Here is a 16,483-nt window from a genome sequence, read left to right as displayed (position 1 = left end):
ACTGTTAAAATAAATCAGTCTGTGCCTGAAACAATGCCTCAAAAGGTTTCTGATATAAGAAGTAAACAACTGTTAATGAATGCAGATGAAGGTGATGTACAAAACATTTCCTCAGACAAAAGTGCACCATTTCAGCAAAAAGGATGTGCTTTCTATCAGAAAGCAACTCGAAATAAAAAATCATTATTAAATCCTATTTTCATGTTCCTGAATTGTGATTTTTTTTTCTTTTTGAAATTGAATTTTTATTTTTATTTCTATAAGATTGAGTGAGTTTTTTTGTTAAAATACTGAAATAAAAATTGAGATGATTTGTTTTTTTAAATAAAATCTGGATGGATATGCTCAAACAAAATTTGTGTTTCTTTTACAAAGATTACTAATTTTTGAAGTTGTGGAGGCTATTTAATATTTTTCTATATACTGGATTATCTTTTTTACAATTTTTTTACACGATATTTTTTGAACATATATACTGTGTAAAAACAGGACTGTGTGTGTATATTAGTAGTGTCGCATGCCCATTTAGGTTAGGTGTGCTGTTGTGTCGCTTATGCCATGCCACAAAATCCATGTCAATTTGAAAATATGATTGTATTGTTATTGATGTATAAAAGTTTTAAGAGTGCATAGTTTGCAAGTGACCACTGTTTATGGTCTTGTATCACCAATAAAATGTATGAGTTTTTTCTTCATGTCCTATAGTAGACTGATAAGCACTAATATATAAATAGTTCACATATTTGCTTCAACGAAGCTCATATGACAGCTAACTAAATCTACTTTTAGTGGTTTCTCAAGAAAGTTGATAAGTTTTTTTTTTTGTATTGATTTCACAGTTAAACATGATTGCCTTCCAAAACAGCATCAAAATTGAATGAAGTAACAAAACTATATATCAGGGATGGCCAAATACACATCCTTTTGGAGCCAAAATAATTTTGGTAAGACTTAGAAGAGCTGCAACTTTGAGTGGTGCGACGGTACAGGAGTAAGTGAGTGAGTATGCACATGTCGAGGTTGTAACGAGCTTGTAAGAGCTGCTTTTGACTAATTACACACCTAATTTTAAGAAGCTTACTAAGAAAATGGATACAAGGAAGGCCTCTACTAGTAAACAAGTAACCAAAATTATTGTTTCGACTTTAAAATTATTTTAACTGTTCAAAGTAAACTTTATTTAATGTGTTTCGAATTAAACTTTTTTATTGCGGTAATTTTCATTAACTCTGTTTCTCTCATTTTTATTTTGTTCTTCTTTGTTGTCTCCTCTTCTCTTTTTTGTTTATTTTTTCCTGGTAGATCGTGAAGAGCTGTGTGATGTGTGGACGCGAGCTGTATGCGGCTCGAGAGCCACGTTGTGGCCACCCCTGCTATATATCATACAACTGACTAATAGGTCATTATTCATAATGCCTGGCCATTATAAATAATGACTAAAATGGCTACGTAGCCTGATAAATATTAATTTATTAAATTTACCAGACACTATGAATAAAGCCACATTCCTTTTAGGCAATTTGGAAAAAAAAAAAAAAAAAAAAAAAACCTTTTTCATTAAGAATTTAACCGGATGTTATGAATAAAGCTACATTCCCTCATTCCCTTTGGGCAATTTTATTTAAAAAAAAAAAAAAACTGCTAACCTAACCTAAATTATGATAATCTCCCTTGCAATATTTTTATATTTCGAACTTAATTCTTTTTCCATATGATTTCTGCTGCCATGGCCAATTGCGTTATGGGCATCGTGCAATATCTGAAATATTTCTTCAGTGTGAATATAATTTTTATCAAATTGCCATATGCATATTACAATACCCATATATGATGTTTATATGTTATGGGCCAAGTCACTTTGGTTTTTGACTCTTACTTTTTCTGTCATTGTCAAATAGTGATTTTGTAAAAATTTGAGTGACCTGGGCAAAGTTCCCTTCATGTCTCCTGACAAAAAGAAATCTGAAGAATCTCTCCTCTCCCAACTCCTACTGCTTCTAATACTACCAAAAAGGTATCGTTATTATCTCTTTGCCCGACCAGATGATAGCAGTATTCACATTGACCAATCAATGTGATAAATTATGATAAACAAAGTGAAATTTATTACAGTGCTCGATTTTGTTTGTCATTATTCATAATTGTCAGACATCATAAATAATGCCTGTATTAATCATTTAGTCCATAACATATACACTTACATTTGACCGATGCTGTGATGTGTACTGCTGCTATGTTGCTAATTGTTTCCAGATATAAGTTACAAAGTGTATTCAAAAAAAGACCAAACCTTTTAAATAGCACCAACTGGCATAGAGCATGCTTTGGCTAATTAGTACACTTAGCAGCAGGTTTTGATAACAAACTGCCATCTGTCCCATTCTGCTATGACCATTAGCTGTAGAGTTACATCTGCTGAAGGGAGTATGTGCACAAGCTGTTCATCGGATTAGGGACAAAGTGACAATGAAAGAGTCTGAAGAACTACGTGTGTGTGAAATTTTGCTGCAAACTTGATAAAAATTGAGATGTGGGTTTATGGCTATGATGTTGAAACCAAGCAATCATCGCAGTGGGTGGGGAAAGGGCCTTTTGGTCTCCTCAACCAAAAAAGCATGGATAAGTCGATCAAAGATCAAGGCAATGGTTGTGTTTTTTGATTGGAAAGGCATTATGAATTTGTACCATGTGGTCAGGAAGAGGCCTGAATTGTGAGAAAACCAGACTTGGATGTTTCACCATGACAATGGGCCGACTCACATGTCACTCCTGATCTGCAGTTACATGGCAAATCATCAGACATCTGCTGTGCCCCATCCATCCTATTCTCCAGACTTAGCCCTGCAGACTTTTTCCTGTTTCCCAAACTTAAAATCACTTTGACAGGACGTCGTTTCCAAACCATAGAGGAGATTCAGGAAAATGTGATAAGAGAACTGTGCGCATCACAGAAAGTGTGTTTCAGGAAGCATTCGAACAATGGAAGAAACATTGGGAACTACTTTGAAGGGGAATAGTGCTTAAAATGTTGTAAAATGAGCAATAATGTCATTATAGTAAACGTTCGGATTTTTTTTTGAACACACCTTGTATGCTATCCATATGTGCTTGCAAAGAAATAAGGAAATTAATTTCAAATTTCTAGTGCATCTCCCACCCCAAATGTACATGTCATAAAATTTTATAGAAGCTCTGGTCCAGCTAGAATCTGCTAAAAGTAAAATTTTACAAAATAGTTCATAAATTAATGACTAAGTCTGGGAATGAACACATAACTATGTTTATACACACATATACAGGAGATTTTACATGAGGACATCCAATCACCAAATACTAATAAAGTTCCAAATTCAATCTGAATGGACAAAGTTTCAATTCTACAACACACAAAATTTCGAAACTGAACATAGTGATAGCTCTAAGTTACCTAAAAAATAAACAAAATCTGCCTATTGTTAAATACTAATATATCACCAAATTTTAATTAATTCGATTAAGTGGCACTCAAGAACACCCCCCCCCTTTCTCCACACACCATCAGACAAGAACATATTTTTATTTTTAGATTTAACAAGGTAAAAAGCATGTATTTTGACAAAAAAAAAAAGTTATTTATCAAAATTTCTGAAGGAATCCGATACTTTTCCATTAACAAGTTCATGGGATGTAAAAGAATTACTATTAAAGAAAAAATGTTATCAAATATCAAATGATTCCTTCCTTATATTTTTCATATCTTTAAAACATCAGTAATGCCTCAAAAATTGAGTAAAAAGCCAATGATATCATAAAATGGGTACTTCTAAACAAAAATAGGCAAAATAGCTATAAAAATTAATATTTATTTAGAGAAGTAACATGGAAAATTTTCCAGAAATAATATCTGTTATCAAATATATTTCCACTACAAATGCTTGTAGTGGAAATGAAGATTTTTAATGCATTTTTCATGTAATTCTAAAGGGAATCATTTCTACTTAATGTTAAGCATTATTTTTCCCAACTATATATGCATATTTCATTAAAATGCTGTATTTCTTTGATTTGATTTTTTTTTCACATTTTAATGTGTCTAAAATTAGAATGCATCTTACAACTGGATGCCAAAAAAACCGATTTTCAAGCAGGAAGGAAGTGCAGCTGCAAAGGAAAGTCATGTAATAATTGTTATATTCAGCACACATGCATATTTCTTGTATGTATCTTATCACCTTGATTGTGGGTAACATGTTAAGTTTTAACTAAAATGTGGCTCCACAATTGCTATTTAAAATGCCTTGTAAAAGATTGATTACACTATGATGTAGAATGGAAAAGAAACATGTAGGAGAAAAATATGGAAACAGACCTGTTGGCCTTAAATTCTATATTAGTGAAGAAAATATTTGTTGTTAGAGAAATGACCAATTCAACATCCCCAAAGTGACTAATTATTTTATGGGAGCAAAGAAAGGCAGATAACTATAAGTAGATGAAGCTTTATTAAGTTTTGTTACTGAGATACTTGAAATTGATTGGCCATTACATGTTAAGCATTGCAAATGAATGCAAAAAGAGAAATTGTCAAATCCCTCAAAATATACAAAAAAAAATTTCAAGGCAAGAAGAGGTTGTTAAATTCATGCATTTTATAGAACCATCTTTAAGGCATTGAATGTATTTGTCACAAACTTCATGACTTTGAAAAAAAGCTACTTAAGCTCCAGCTTCATGTGATTCAATTGAGGGACAAAAAAAATTAAACTACGAGTTAAGTCAAATAGGACATGTAGAAGAAATCCTGGTGTTCTTTGATATGTGTCTCGAAATTATTCTGACTGCACCAACGAAATGAAGATCCTTCGCACTGATTATGAAAAGCAGCGTATCAATATGATATGTGTAACTGCAGACAGCTGTCCTCATTTTTAATTTTAAACCAAAATATGATCCCTAAGAATGAGATTTTCTCCGAAGATGTTATAAGTGCACAAAAAAGATGGATAGCAGTTGAGATAATGGAAGACTTGCTGATATCAGAAATAGATGTCTAGGATCTCTATGCAACTCACCTATTATGTTGGTTTTTCATGTGTTTCATAGACATTTAATCGAAGCAGTTAAAGAATAAACTTGCCCCAAAACATTGCGACTTCTTGTTATTGCTAGTGGCATGACCAATGCAATCCTGCAATATTTTAGTCAACAAATCATTTGAGGAAGGAAAATGAGTCCTGTGTTGTTTGAAAACCTTCCTTTGACACCTGGTAAGATAAAGAGAGCACCTACATCAAACCTTGTAGAATGGGTCACCTGCTTGGAAGAAAATATCAGAAACATCCGTGGAGCATTCATTTAAGAAATGCTGCATTAGCAACCCATTAGATGTTACAAAGGATGATATTTTGTGGAAAAATTACAGATATCAATAAATCTGAGTCGATAACTGATTCAGAAGAATCAGATTCTGAATGTAAACAGATAGTGATCTGGAGCATCAGTTCCCAACCGGTGGTATGCATACCCCTGGGGGGTACATGCTGGGCCATTCAGGAGTACATGAAAAATAATCAGTAATGGCAGAAAAACAAGTAAAGTAAACAGAATGCAAAACATTAGTTATAGAACAATAAATGTTAAGTTTGAATCACCGCTATTTTAAAAACAAGGAGTACAATTTATAGAAATGGGTTTAAAAGGGGTACACAAGTGGAAAAAGGTTGGGAAACATTGACCTACAGAAATACATAGGGTGTAATGTTTTCTACTGTTGTCATAATTCTTTTCTTCGTTGCCAATACTAAAAATAATGGTACATCTTACAACAGATGTCATCTTAGAATCAAAGAAATATGGTATTTAATACAATATTTTAATTTCTACTTCACACATATATAAAATTTAAAAAAAATTCATAATTTGTAAGTCCAAAATGTTCAAAAATTCAAAATGTAAGTTACACTGAAAACGAAATTTTTTGCTATGACATATCAAATGAACGTGCAGGTCACAATTAGGTCACAACAGAGTTAGAAAAATTAAGAAGCAATTTTTGCTTGGTTAGAAAAATCATTGCTCAACATCTTCATAATTTCAGAATGTTTCAAGTCATTATTAGACTTCTTAATTTCCCTATAGTTCTCTTTGACAAAAAGTGCAAAGCCTTTTGGAGTTTTTGGAGTCAAAGAAGGATTAATCAACTTGCCATTTACCAAGAGCTCAAATGTACCTCGGCACCTTCCACAGACTTTTTTTGCGATATCAAGAGATTTTGAATGTCGACCAATACTACAAAAAAAATAAAATAAAATAAATAAATCACACACACACACATATATATATACAAGAATGAATAAAAGAACTAAAAAATAATAAATAAAATTCTCAATAGTTACTGCTGCATTTTAAAAACAAAGTGCTGGTCATTATAATTTTTTTAATATCCACTGAAGGTGACTACATTCACTTTGGCTTGAAAGAATTTTATCTAGTTAGCCCACAACAAAGGTCTTGACTGTTTGGTAATAATCACCCGTCTGTCTGGGCAAGAGCTAGATCATAAGGCAAATAATCAGGTGTTAGGGGGAAAAAAATATCAAAGGCAGAACTAAACACAGTGTTAGATCTGAAATAGGCGACTTCAAATTTTACATGACGCCACCATTCCAGAATCTAACAAATTAACAAAAAATATATATGCATACTTATCTTTCAGTGCAGTGTAGCTATGTTTTTTTTTGTAACAACATCTTGTATGATAAACTGTGAATTATGTGAATTTAAATTAATGTATCTATATGTCTAGCATGAAAAGAAGTCAGCAAAAGGGGGGGCAGATATGAGAGAAATCATCAGTGAAATATTATAAATGAAAGAATGCATATTATTCAGCAACATATGGCAAAGATCGCCCTAATACTATAAGGGCAGCGTAAGCACCTGCGGGCATCACATCTAAAATGACATCATGACGTATACGTTCCCGGAAACAAGAAGTCCCGTATGTTGATCGGTGAAGTCACCCAGCGTGAGACCAATGGGTGAGACGATTCGAGAAATTCAAACTCAGAAAGGTGGCGCTCTAGGGGGAGTGAATAAAACCCGCGATACGGAAGTAAATCCTCCCGTTTTTTCTTGTTCCTGCATTTCTCTTCGTGTGCTCCAAGAGTTCTTCGCAGTTCAGCTCTCACATTTGAGGGCTGACTTACAATAGGATCAGGCATGACACCACAGCAGATTTCAGCAAGATCAACCGTGGGCCGTAACGAGAAGGTCATCGACAAGAGATAGCACCCAGCTCAGGCGAGCACGTGCAACCCACGTAGCGATAAGATCGAGACAACCAGAATCGAAACAAAGAAGGAAGGACGGAAGAAAACCGATAAAGAATAGATAAGTACTCTCACTTGTTCTAGCCCCTTTTTGAGAATTGACTAACAGTGTTAAGAGAATGCAACCTAAAATTTGTAATGGAAGAAAGAGTGAAGAACTAAGATTTATGTAAATGACTATGCTTTTGAAATGAACTTTAAGAACTTTCAGTTAGAGATTCTGTCGTAATTAATCTGAGAGAGAGAGAGAGAGAGAGAGAGATTATAAATGTGTTAAAATGCCTAAATGTCCAATTGAGCTGTAATTAAGAATGTATTATATGTTGAGTTATTGAATTTGCTAACATTTTGAAGTCAATGCATAACTGTTTTAAGAGTGAGAGAGTGAAAGAATGGTAGAAGTTAAAATTAGATTTGATAACTACTTTAACTTGTATGGCATTATATAATGAGTTTAATAAATATTTTGGTTCCTTACTTACATGTGTTTCTGATCATGATGACTGACCCTTCATAAAACTTCGAACCTGTGATCGTGTGTGTGTGTGGGCGCGCGCGCGGGAATATCCCAATTGAAAGTAGTAGGGCACGACTGCAAATAAAATATAATAAGCCAGAGAATCCAAAGTTTTCTAAGAATTCATTTAACATTATTAGTGGCACCTGATATTCTATGATTACCCTAAAGGCTGAGCTTATCTCTAACCTTAAGGCCCAGGCTGGCACAGATAAAAAATAAATTTTGCCTGAGTGACCAGGATAACTCATGGAATTCAGGGAACAGGTAATTTCTGGTGGCCCTTAAAAGGTTAAATTACATAAGAAAAGGTATAAGAGAAGCGAGACATAAGGTTAAGATTAATATTAATGAAGATCACATAACAATGGCGCAACCTACTTAACAAAGAGGTTCATGCGATAGAATTTGATATAGCAGCTGAAGTAGGAAAGGATAAAGTTAAATATATTGGCTCGATATATCAATATCAGAGATATACGAACGCAACAACAGCCTAGATCAAAGGAGAAACAATGCACATGCTTTGTAATGTTAAGGTATTAATTGTGAAGTAATCAATGAATGTTATTGGAACCATTAATTTCATATTATTGTCAATATAAACACAATAATACACTGCAATTTATTTATAAAAATAAATATTTTTAAGAAGAATCCTAAGAGTGCTGCAATACAACATTTTTATTTGAAAAACAAATTTGGCAATTTGTAATAAAATATGCAACTTATTATAATATAAGTTGCATATTTTATTATGAAGATTGCCAAATTTGTTTGGGGAATGCAAAACTTCTAGCATATTGGTACCGCATGTGTGGAGAGTGTTTAAGAAAAAATAAAATTCCAATATGCTTCTTGAACAACTGGATTTTGCTGTCCTTGTGAAAAACAGTATATGAGGAAGACTATTCTGGAGGATAATGGTAAATGAAATGAAAGAAAATAATGAGTTGATTTGGTAAGCTTAAAAGTGTAAAAGGATGTTTATTAGCACAGCTCCTCTTTGTTTTTAGAGGCTCAACGAAAAGTGCAGCACTAGTGCAAATACCTATAGAAAGACTTAAGGCAGAAACAAAAATATCTATAAGAAAATAAACGGAGTCAAGTGGTAGTAATGCATTAACTGGATTGTCCTGAAGTGGAGATCATTATGCATTTTTTTGGGGAAGATTTCTCATGTACCATTCTAAATGCAAGAAAAAAACATCCTGAGATTGGATGCATTTGGAATTTGTATTCTGTTAAGTTATTCTGTTATATTTGTATTCTTGGATTGACCATGTCACTAACTCTGCTGTGCTAAATCTGGCTAAGCAAGAACCACTTGTCTTATAGTCAAAAAACTACAACTCAGATGACTTGGACATCAACTCTGACATCCTGAAGTCTCATCCTTTTTGGAATCCCTCATCCTGTACAAACCAGAAGATGGCAATCGCAGTAGAGGAAGACCACGCAAACAATTTTGGCAATACATATGTGAAACAATCAATAAGCTGAATTGTAAAACCCCATCTGACATCTACCCATCTACCAGTTAGCTCAAGATAGACTTGGAAGATCATAATTTGCAATCTTTAATTTTTAACGTAAATCTCGTTTCCCTTTTCACATTGTATCATATTGTGAATAAACTATGATGATGATTCTTTTAAGTTATATGGATGAAAAGTAGTCATAAGTGGAAAAGGGCAAAGTTTCAATTGGAGGCAAGGAGGGCTATGGATGCGATGTGTTTGTGAATGAAAAGCTAGAGGTATAAAAAAGCTCAAGAAGAGATATCAGATATTGTCTGGATAACTGGATATTAACAAAGTTAACAAGGAGAAATATAAGATTTTTCTTGCAAGGAATAGGGCAGAACTATGTTTTGGAAGAATTAAAGTTCACAAGGTTGTCCTCATTCCACTGGAAAACGGCAAGGAGATTGGCACAGTTTAAGACTGTGCCAATTTCTAAGTTACTGAAAATCTTGAAGATGGGGAGGTTTGAGTACTACAAATTACAGGGATCATCACAATTTATGTAAATATAGAGTCAATGGGCATAGAAGACTGAAAACAGCTGGGTGAAGGACATTCGGCAGAAAAGTAAATTTTAATGAGGTTATGGCTTGAGATACCAACAGGAGATATACGTTAATGTGAATAATTACCTGAAAGGAGAACCTATTAGGAAAACATAATGAGCATTGGCAGGATAAGGATGGATAAGTGGATAATTTGCTTTTGCTCAGTGCTAACAGCAAGTACCTCAGCATTTCTAGCAGCTTGATCAGTGAAAAAAGAAGTCAGTCTGAGTTGAAGACAATAAGGTCGCCGCCATGAACTGCCTCACTTTTTCAGTATGTAAGACTGTAGAAAATTAAGCTTTAGAGATGAATATTCAAAGAAGTCAGAATGAAACATGACAACAAATAAATTCATCAAAATGGATAAAGAGATGATAAAAGAAAATTTCCAGATTTTTCATTTTCTGCTTAGAATGCAAAATCTTGAAGACCTCTTATTTTATCTTACTAAAAATTTCCTTTCCCCATTTTACTGAATTCATTTGCTATCTTGACCCAAACTTCGATAATAACTCTGAACTCTTTAAATATTTATCCCTGAAATTCTAATTTTTTATGCTCTGTATGAATGCTTCTACATGTATGATTGTTTCTGTATGACAGAGCAATCATACAGAGGGTAGTTCGGTTGGAGTGAGGAGTGACCTGAGGCTGCCAGCTGATGTTCTGTATGACATACCGTCTATTCAGTTGCATAAATTGACGGTGCACAATGTGTGTGTGTGTTAAGGTTATGGATGTTGGTAATTTTTCTATATGTTTTTGGTTGGATTTTTAACATATATTGGAATTTTTTCTGTGAGAAGAAGAATTTTTTTTTTTTTAATCCTTAGTGACACTAATTATTTGTAATACTTTTTATGGCCAATGATAGAAAAGAATTAAAGAGTAAGGATAATTAAAGACTCAAACATTTCCTACACATAGAGCATCCACTCTTGTGGCCAATGTGTTGCTTTGACAGTGTATGGTCACTCCGATGCTCAGTGATGTGCCACACCAGGCCTCGCCATGTAGTCCTGTTGTTTGCTTTTCTGGAGATTTCAACTCTCTGAAGATTAGTCGCTCCACACACACTATCCATCCATCTTGCTGATGGTCTACTCCTTCCTCTTTTTTCAGGAACTTTGCCTTCTATTATTGTTCTGAGAAATCCTCCGTCCATCCTTTCAATGATGTCTCCAAAATATTTTAACTTTCTTTTGTCAATATCCTTAAGGAGCCTTAAAGTTCTACTGATCTTTTCTAACACCCATTCATTTGTATGCCTTTCGGTATATGATATCCTCAACAGCCTTCTGTAGCACCACATCTCAAAAGCAGCTATCCTTTTCTTATCTGACTTCTTTAGGTTCTAAGTCTCACATTCATAAGTCGCTGTTGGAAAAACCATGGAGCATATAAGAATTACTTCCCACAGTTTCACATCTGAACACAGTCAAAAGCTTTAGAGTAGTCTAAGAAACTAATGGATCCCAGGTACTCAAACTTGCTGAGTTTGAGTACCTGGGATCATATTTTTCTATGATCTGTCTAAGGCAAAGAATCTGATCTCTGGTGCCCTTACCTTTTCTAAACCTGCTTGTTCCTTGGGCATCTCTTCCCCAACTTTGGCCTCAATTCTATTTAGCATGATCTTCAATAAAATTTTGCTTGCATGAGATATTTATAACTAATAATTTACAACTAATAGTTCTATAGTTCTTGCAAGCTTTCATATCTCCTTTCTTATGCAGTGATAAGAAAACAGACTTCTTCCAGTCTCTAGGCCATGATCCTGTATCCCATATTCTTGTAATCAATCTTTAATCATAGTTAATTAAGGCCACAGGGGATGGCCTTAATTAACTATGCTGGGATTTCATCTGCACCTGGTGCCTTATTGCTGTTAAGCTGCTTAACTGCTCTTTCAACTTCATGACTAAGCAGAGAAGGTTCCAAATCAAAATTCTCCTGGTGAGAGTTATCCTGCACGATTTCTTTATCCACTCTACTGTACAGTTCCTCACAGTATTCTTTCCAGTTCTTCTGTTAGTAATGTTCCATTCCTGTCTTTGATGACATTCAATTTGAGCTTAAACTTGTGCTTTAAGTCACAAACTAAATAAAACATCCTTTTATAATTGAGCCTCCTCATCTGGAACTCTATCTCTTCACATTTATTAGTATAGAATTTTTCCTTGTCCTGCTTGATGGCTCTTCTGACTTCTCTATGTAATCTCTTGTATTCTTCAGTCCCTATCTTTCTTTGTTTTTCCAACTGCCTTCTTTTGATTAGTTACCGTGTTGAATCTGATATCCATGGGTCTCTTGGTCTTCTTATTGGGCCGATATACTTCTTCGCTGTATCCTGTATTATCACCTTAACTCCTTTCCAAAGCATTTCTGGTGAGTTCTCCTCATTGGTCACCAGAAAATCATCCAACTGAGTTGATGTTTCTTCTGTGAATCCACTAGGAATTACTCTAGCATCCAATCTAGTGGAATGTGCCTGACTTGAAAGTTTTCGGAGTCTCAGTCTTGCTTTGGCTCTTACTAGTTGATGATCTGTACCACAATCTGCTCCAGGACAAGTGTGCACATCGGAGATACTTGGCTCTCCACTGCTGGAGAGCCAGGATGTAATCAATCTGGTGCCTTGACCCATCAATGTTAGATATCCAAGTATAGATTGTCGTGGGTGTTTATGGAAGCAGGCATTGGTAATAACTAATCTGTTAGCATGGGCAAATTCCAACAGTCTTTCACCACGGATGTTGCATTCACCTAGACCAAACATGTCACACTCCAGCCTAACTCTCATACTCTTTCCCACTTTTGCATTTAAGTCCCTAAGATGTAAAGTATGTATCTCCTTGGTAGGAAGTCCAAAACAGTTTGTAAGTTTTCATAGAATTCCTCGCTCTCTTCTTCAGGCCTATCTCCGTGTTGGGGTGCTTAACTACCATGATTGATACATTGGAAGGCTGAGCCTTAAGTCTAATAGAAAGTATCCTATCATTAATGGGGTTATAACCAAAAAGACTTCTTGCCTATGATACTGAGCTGTCTTCAGTATCACAACTACCTCATGATGTTTTGAGTCACCACCTGAATAAATAACTAGCTTACCATCCTGTTTTTTGAAGTTACCTTCTCCATTCCATCTGGTGTCTGTAATTCCCAGGATGTCAATTTCATACCTATCCATCTCTTTACAGACAATTTCAAGAGTACCCATTTGTAGACCCCGAACATTTCATGTGCCAATGTAAAATTCCCTTCTAAGATTAATCTTATACCTTCTGTGTTGCTCAATCACAATATCACTGAATTTTGATGGAGACTGTAATATACTTCTTGAACAGGACCCTCTACCTAAGTCCTGAATGGGACTCTGATTATTCTGCACAACAACTGATGCAGCATGAGATGTATTATAAGGCACAACCATATTAGCAATTTGGGGTGAAGTTGCTGCAAGAAGAAAGTGGTAGGGTTGCAGAGGCCCTTTCCACATAAGAAGAGATGAAACACCAAAATAGGAAAGATTCACCTCTAGCCCTTGAAACTATAATAGCATTGGGAGGAAACAGCAAGAAGAAAAGAAAGGAGAGGGGGGGGGAAAAAGGGAGAGGGACCATTCTACAGATAATATAACTGATGTATATTACATGAAGTAAGGCATGGTCCAGCATCAGGTACCTCGGGTTTGCCATGCCCATACTCACTAAAGTGAGCCCTTGATAGCAATGTCAAGGCTGTATTATTATATTGGTCATAGACACAGAAAATTATCAAAAAAAAGGAAACTAAATTAAATAGTTTCAAAAACAAAATGTCCAATGTCCACATAAAATATTTTGACTGAAACATACAACAAACATTCCAAGAATAACTTGGACATGGATTCCAGAGAGAAAAGGGAAGACCCAAAGTAACTCTTGGCAGAGAATGAAAAGGAATGGGACAGTATGAGAGAAGATGAACTGGTGATACAAAGAGAATAAGTAAGTAGCAAGTGTGACACCTTCACCTTGCTCACTGATCTGAAAAGTATGCTAAAAGATATCTGGATTCCAGAGCAGGGTTAAAAGATTATCAAACTACAGAAACTATCACCACATGATGATGGCTCAACTTTAATTCATCATCATCATCAAAAACCTAAAAATGTACCCTCAGGAGGTGGGTGTGTACAGATTTATGGTAGTACTAAAGAAAAGGTTACATAATTGGGGAAAATTGTTTCCTATTAACAATTTTCCCCAATGTTATCTCTCAGAACTCCAATATTGTCATATCTTATATTACAGTTATCTAAGTTATTTCTTACTATATCAATCCAACTCGATCTGGGTCTGTTTCCTGGAATTCTGTTAAAAAAAAAATTGTTTTACTAACCTTTCAGCACCAATTCTGTTTACATGACCATACCACCTGAGATCAGCTCTGCTCAAATGTTCCTAAATGCTAACAATGTCAAGTCTGTTCCTCATATTCTTGTTTTTAATGATTCTACCATTGAAGCTACCTGTTCACTCCCTTAATCTTTCTCAGAACTCTCATATCTATCAGTTCCAGTCTTTGATCAAGTGTTTTACTTCTGAGTTCTCATATCTGTAAGTTAAAACTAGCTTGAACCCAGTCTTGAATACAGCTCATGTTTTGACTGATTTCTTTCTTATTCCATATAAAATTATTCAACTGACTTCTTACCATAGAAGCTTTGATAACTGTGTTATCTATTTCCATATTTAATTTGTTATTTTCACTAAAAACTGTGCTCAAGTGGCTTAGATGTTTTATTTGCTCTATAAATTGTTCATTCAGAATGGAGTTGAGGTTTTCTATTTCTGCCTATTTTCATAGTTTTGGTCTTTTTACTGCTAACAGTCATGCCATATCTGTTGGAGTTCTTTAATTTAGTTAAGGAATCCTCCAAACTTGTACTGGATTTATGTAGGAGTATAACATCATCTCTATAAAGTAAAGACTAAGATTATCTTATCAATTCTGATATCAGGATTAATTCCATAATGAGATCCATAGAGATGATGAATAACAGTGGAGATAATGACCATTGCATTTTTAGCTCTCCTCTCTCGGCACCTTGTCATATGCCTTTTCCAAATTACAAAATTTAACTGCAGATCCTTGTTATATTCCTGTGATTTCTCACCTATTTCTCTTATAGAGAAAATGTAATCCTAAAAGCCTCAATCCTACCTGAATTCAGTTTGTTCTTCTTAAAAGTTTCTCCTTCACAATTTTTCTTAGTTTTTCTCAAGGCTTGCACAAAACTCATCAGGAACACTAAGAAGGGGAAATTCTTCTGCAATTTGCATATTTAATTTAAATATGCAAATTGCAGATAAATATACAAATCTGTTTTATAGATGGGTATCATGAAACCTATAATCCAGTCAACTGGAATTTGATGTAAAACTTTTACCTCCATATTTGAGCATTTCTGATCTAATATCATCTGCTCCAGGTGCCTTTCTTCATTTCATGTCTTTGATGGCTTTTTTTACTTAGAGTGTTGATATGTCCTCCAGATTGCATTTCTCTTGAATGTTTTCTACCACCATACTAATACTATCACTGCTTATTTTACTTAGCAATTTTTTGAAGTAATTACTCCAAACATCTAGAATATATTTACCTTTAGTTTTCATGTCACATTTATCAACTGATTCCTTTTACACAGCACCCTTTCCTTCATTTCAAAGATTTTTCAATAGCCTTCAGAATATTTTGCCACTTTTCTAATGTTTGTATTCTATGTTCTTACCAATGTCTTCACTTTTGTTTAGCTATTTTTACACAGTTCTTTTCAAAGTCATATTCTTTCAAAGAAAATGCAGATTTAATTGCTAGGAATTTTTGAAAACACTTTTTTCTTTTCTTTGACTGCCTCTTTAACTTCCCAAGTCCAAGATAGAGTTCCGATTTTTTTTATCCTTGAAGACAACTTCACCATATGTCCTTTGGCTGACTAAATCAATGTTTTCTTCAGGGTGTGCCACTGTATCTCTAAAGTTTTGGTTGTTGTTTTCAAACTCTTTCATTTTTTCTTGAATAATATTTGTATATTTGAGTCTGCAATTTATCTCTGAATGCTCCTAAACTCTGATTATTTGTTTAAAACTTTCTTATACGTTTTTCAATGTGATATTCAATTTTTTTCCTGCTCAAAATTAAATAGTGTTCACTTCTTGTTTCAAATCCTCTGTATATTCTTGTATCTGAAACTGAAATGATATCAGCTTTATCACAGTCAATGAATTTTTATTTCTTGTGTCTTTTCTCCATGTGAATTTATGTACATCCTTATGTTGGAATATGGTGTTAATAATGACTAGTCCTGAACAGAAATTCAGCAAGTACACATTATTATTTGCTTTGCTCTTTTCTCCAGATTTTCCCAAAGCATTTCTACATTATATTACAAATACGTCAACTATAAAGAAGCTATTTATGTATGCAAGCAAGATTATGACTAAATCATAGCATGAATTCAAATGCAATAAGAAAATACAGGCTAGACAGAGTAAATAACATTAATAGAATTAGCATAAATATTTCATACCAAAAATA

The 16,483-nt window shown here is 34.2% G+C and overlaps 1 protein-coding gene across 1 annotated transcript in view; it reads right to left on the bottom strand.

The window, feature by feature from the left end:
* Nucleotides 1–3,264: 3,264 nt before the first annotated feature.
* LOC150107424 (uncharacterized) overlaps nucleotides 3,265–16,483 on the bottom strand; it is a 185,242-nt gene continuing 172,023 nt past the window's right edge. The window contains exon 10 of the mRNA XM_090391285.1: nucleotides 3,265–6,267. Within this exon, the coding sequence (XP_090247411.1) occupies nucleotides 6,018–6,267 (250 nt within the window). The 3' untranslated portion in view covers nucleotides 3,265–6,017. The remainder of the gene's footprint in view (nucleotides 6,268–16,483) is intronic.

Source organism: Typopeltis vanoorti, chromosome 4 (assembly GCF_054136105.1).
Source record: "Typopeltis vanoorti isolate ZY-2024b chromosome 4, IOZ_Tvanoo_1.0, whole genome shotgun sequence".
In the NCBI taxonomy this organism is placed as follows: Eukaryota; Metazoa; Arthropoda; class Arachnida; order Uropygi; family Thelyphonidae; genus Typopeltis; species Typopeltis vanoorti.
Note: the sequence above shows the minus strand (reverse complement) of the source record. Positions and strands in the feature narration are given on the sequence as shown.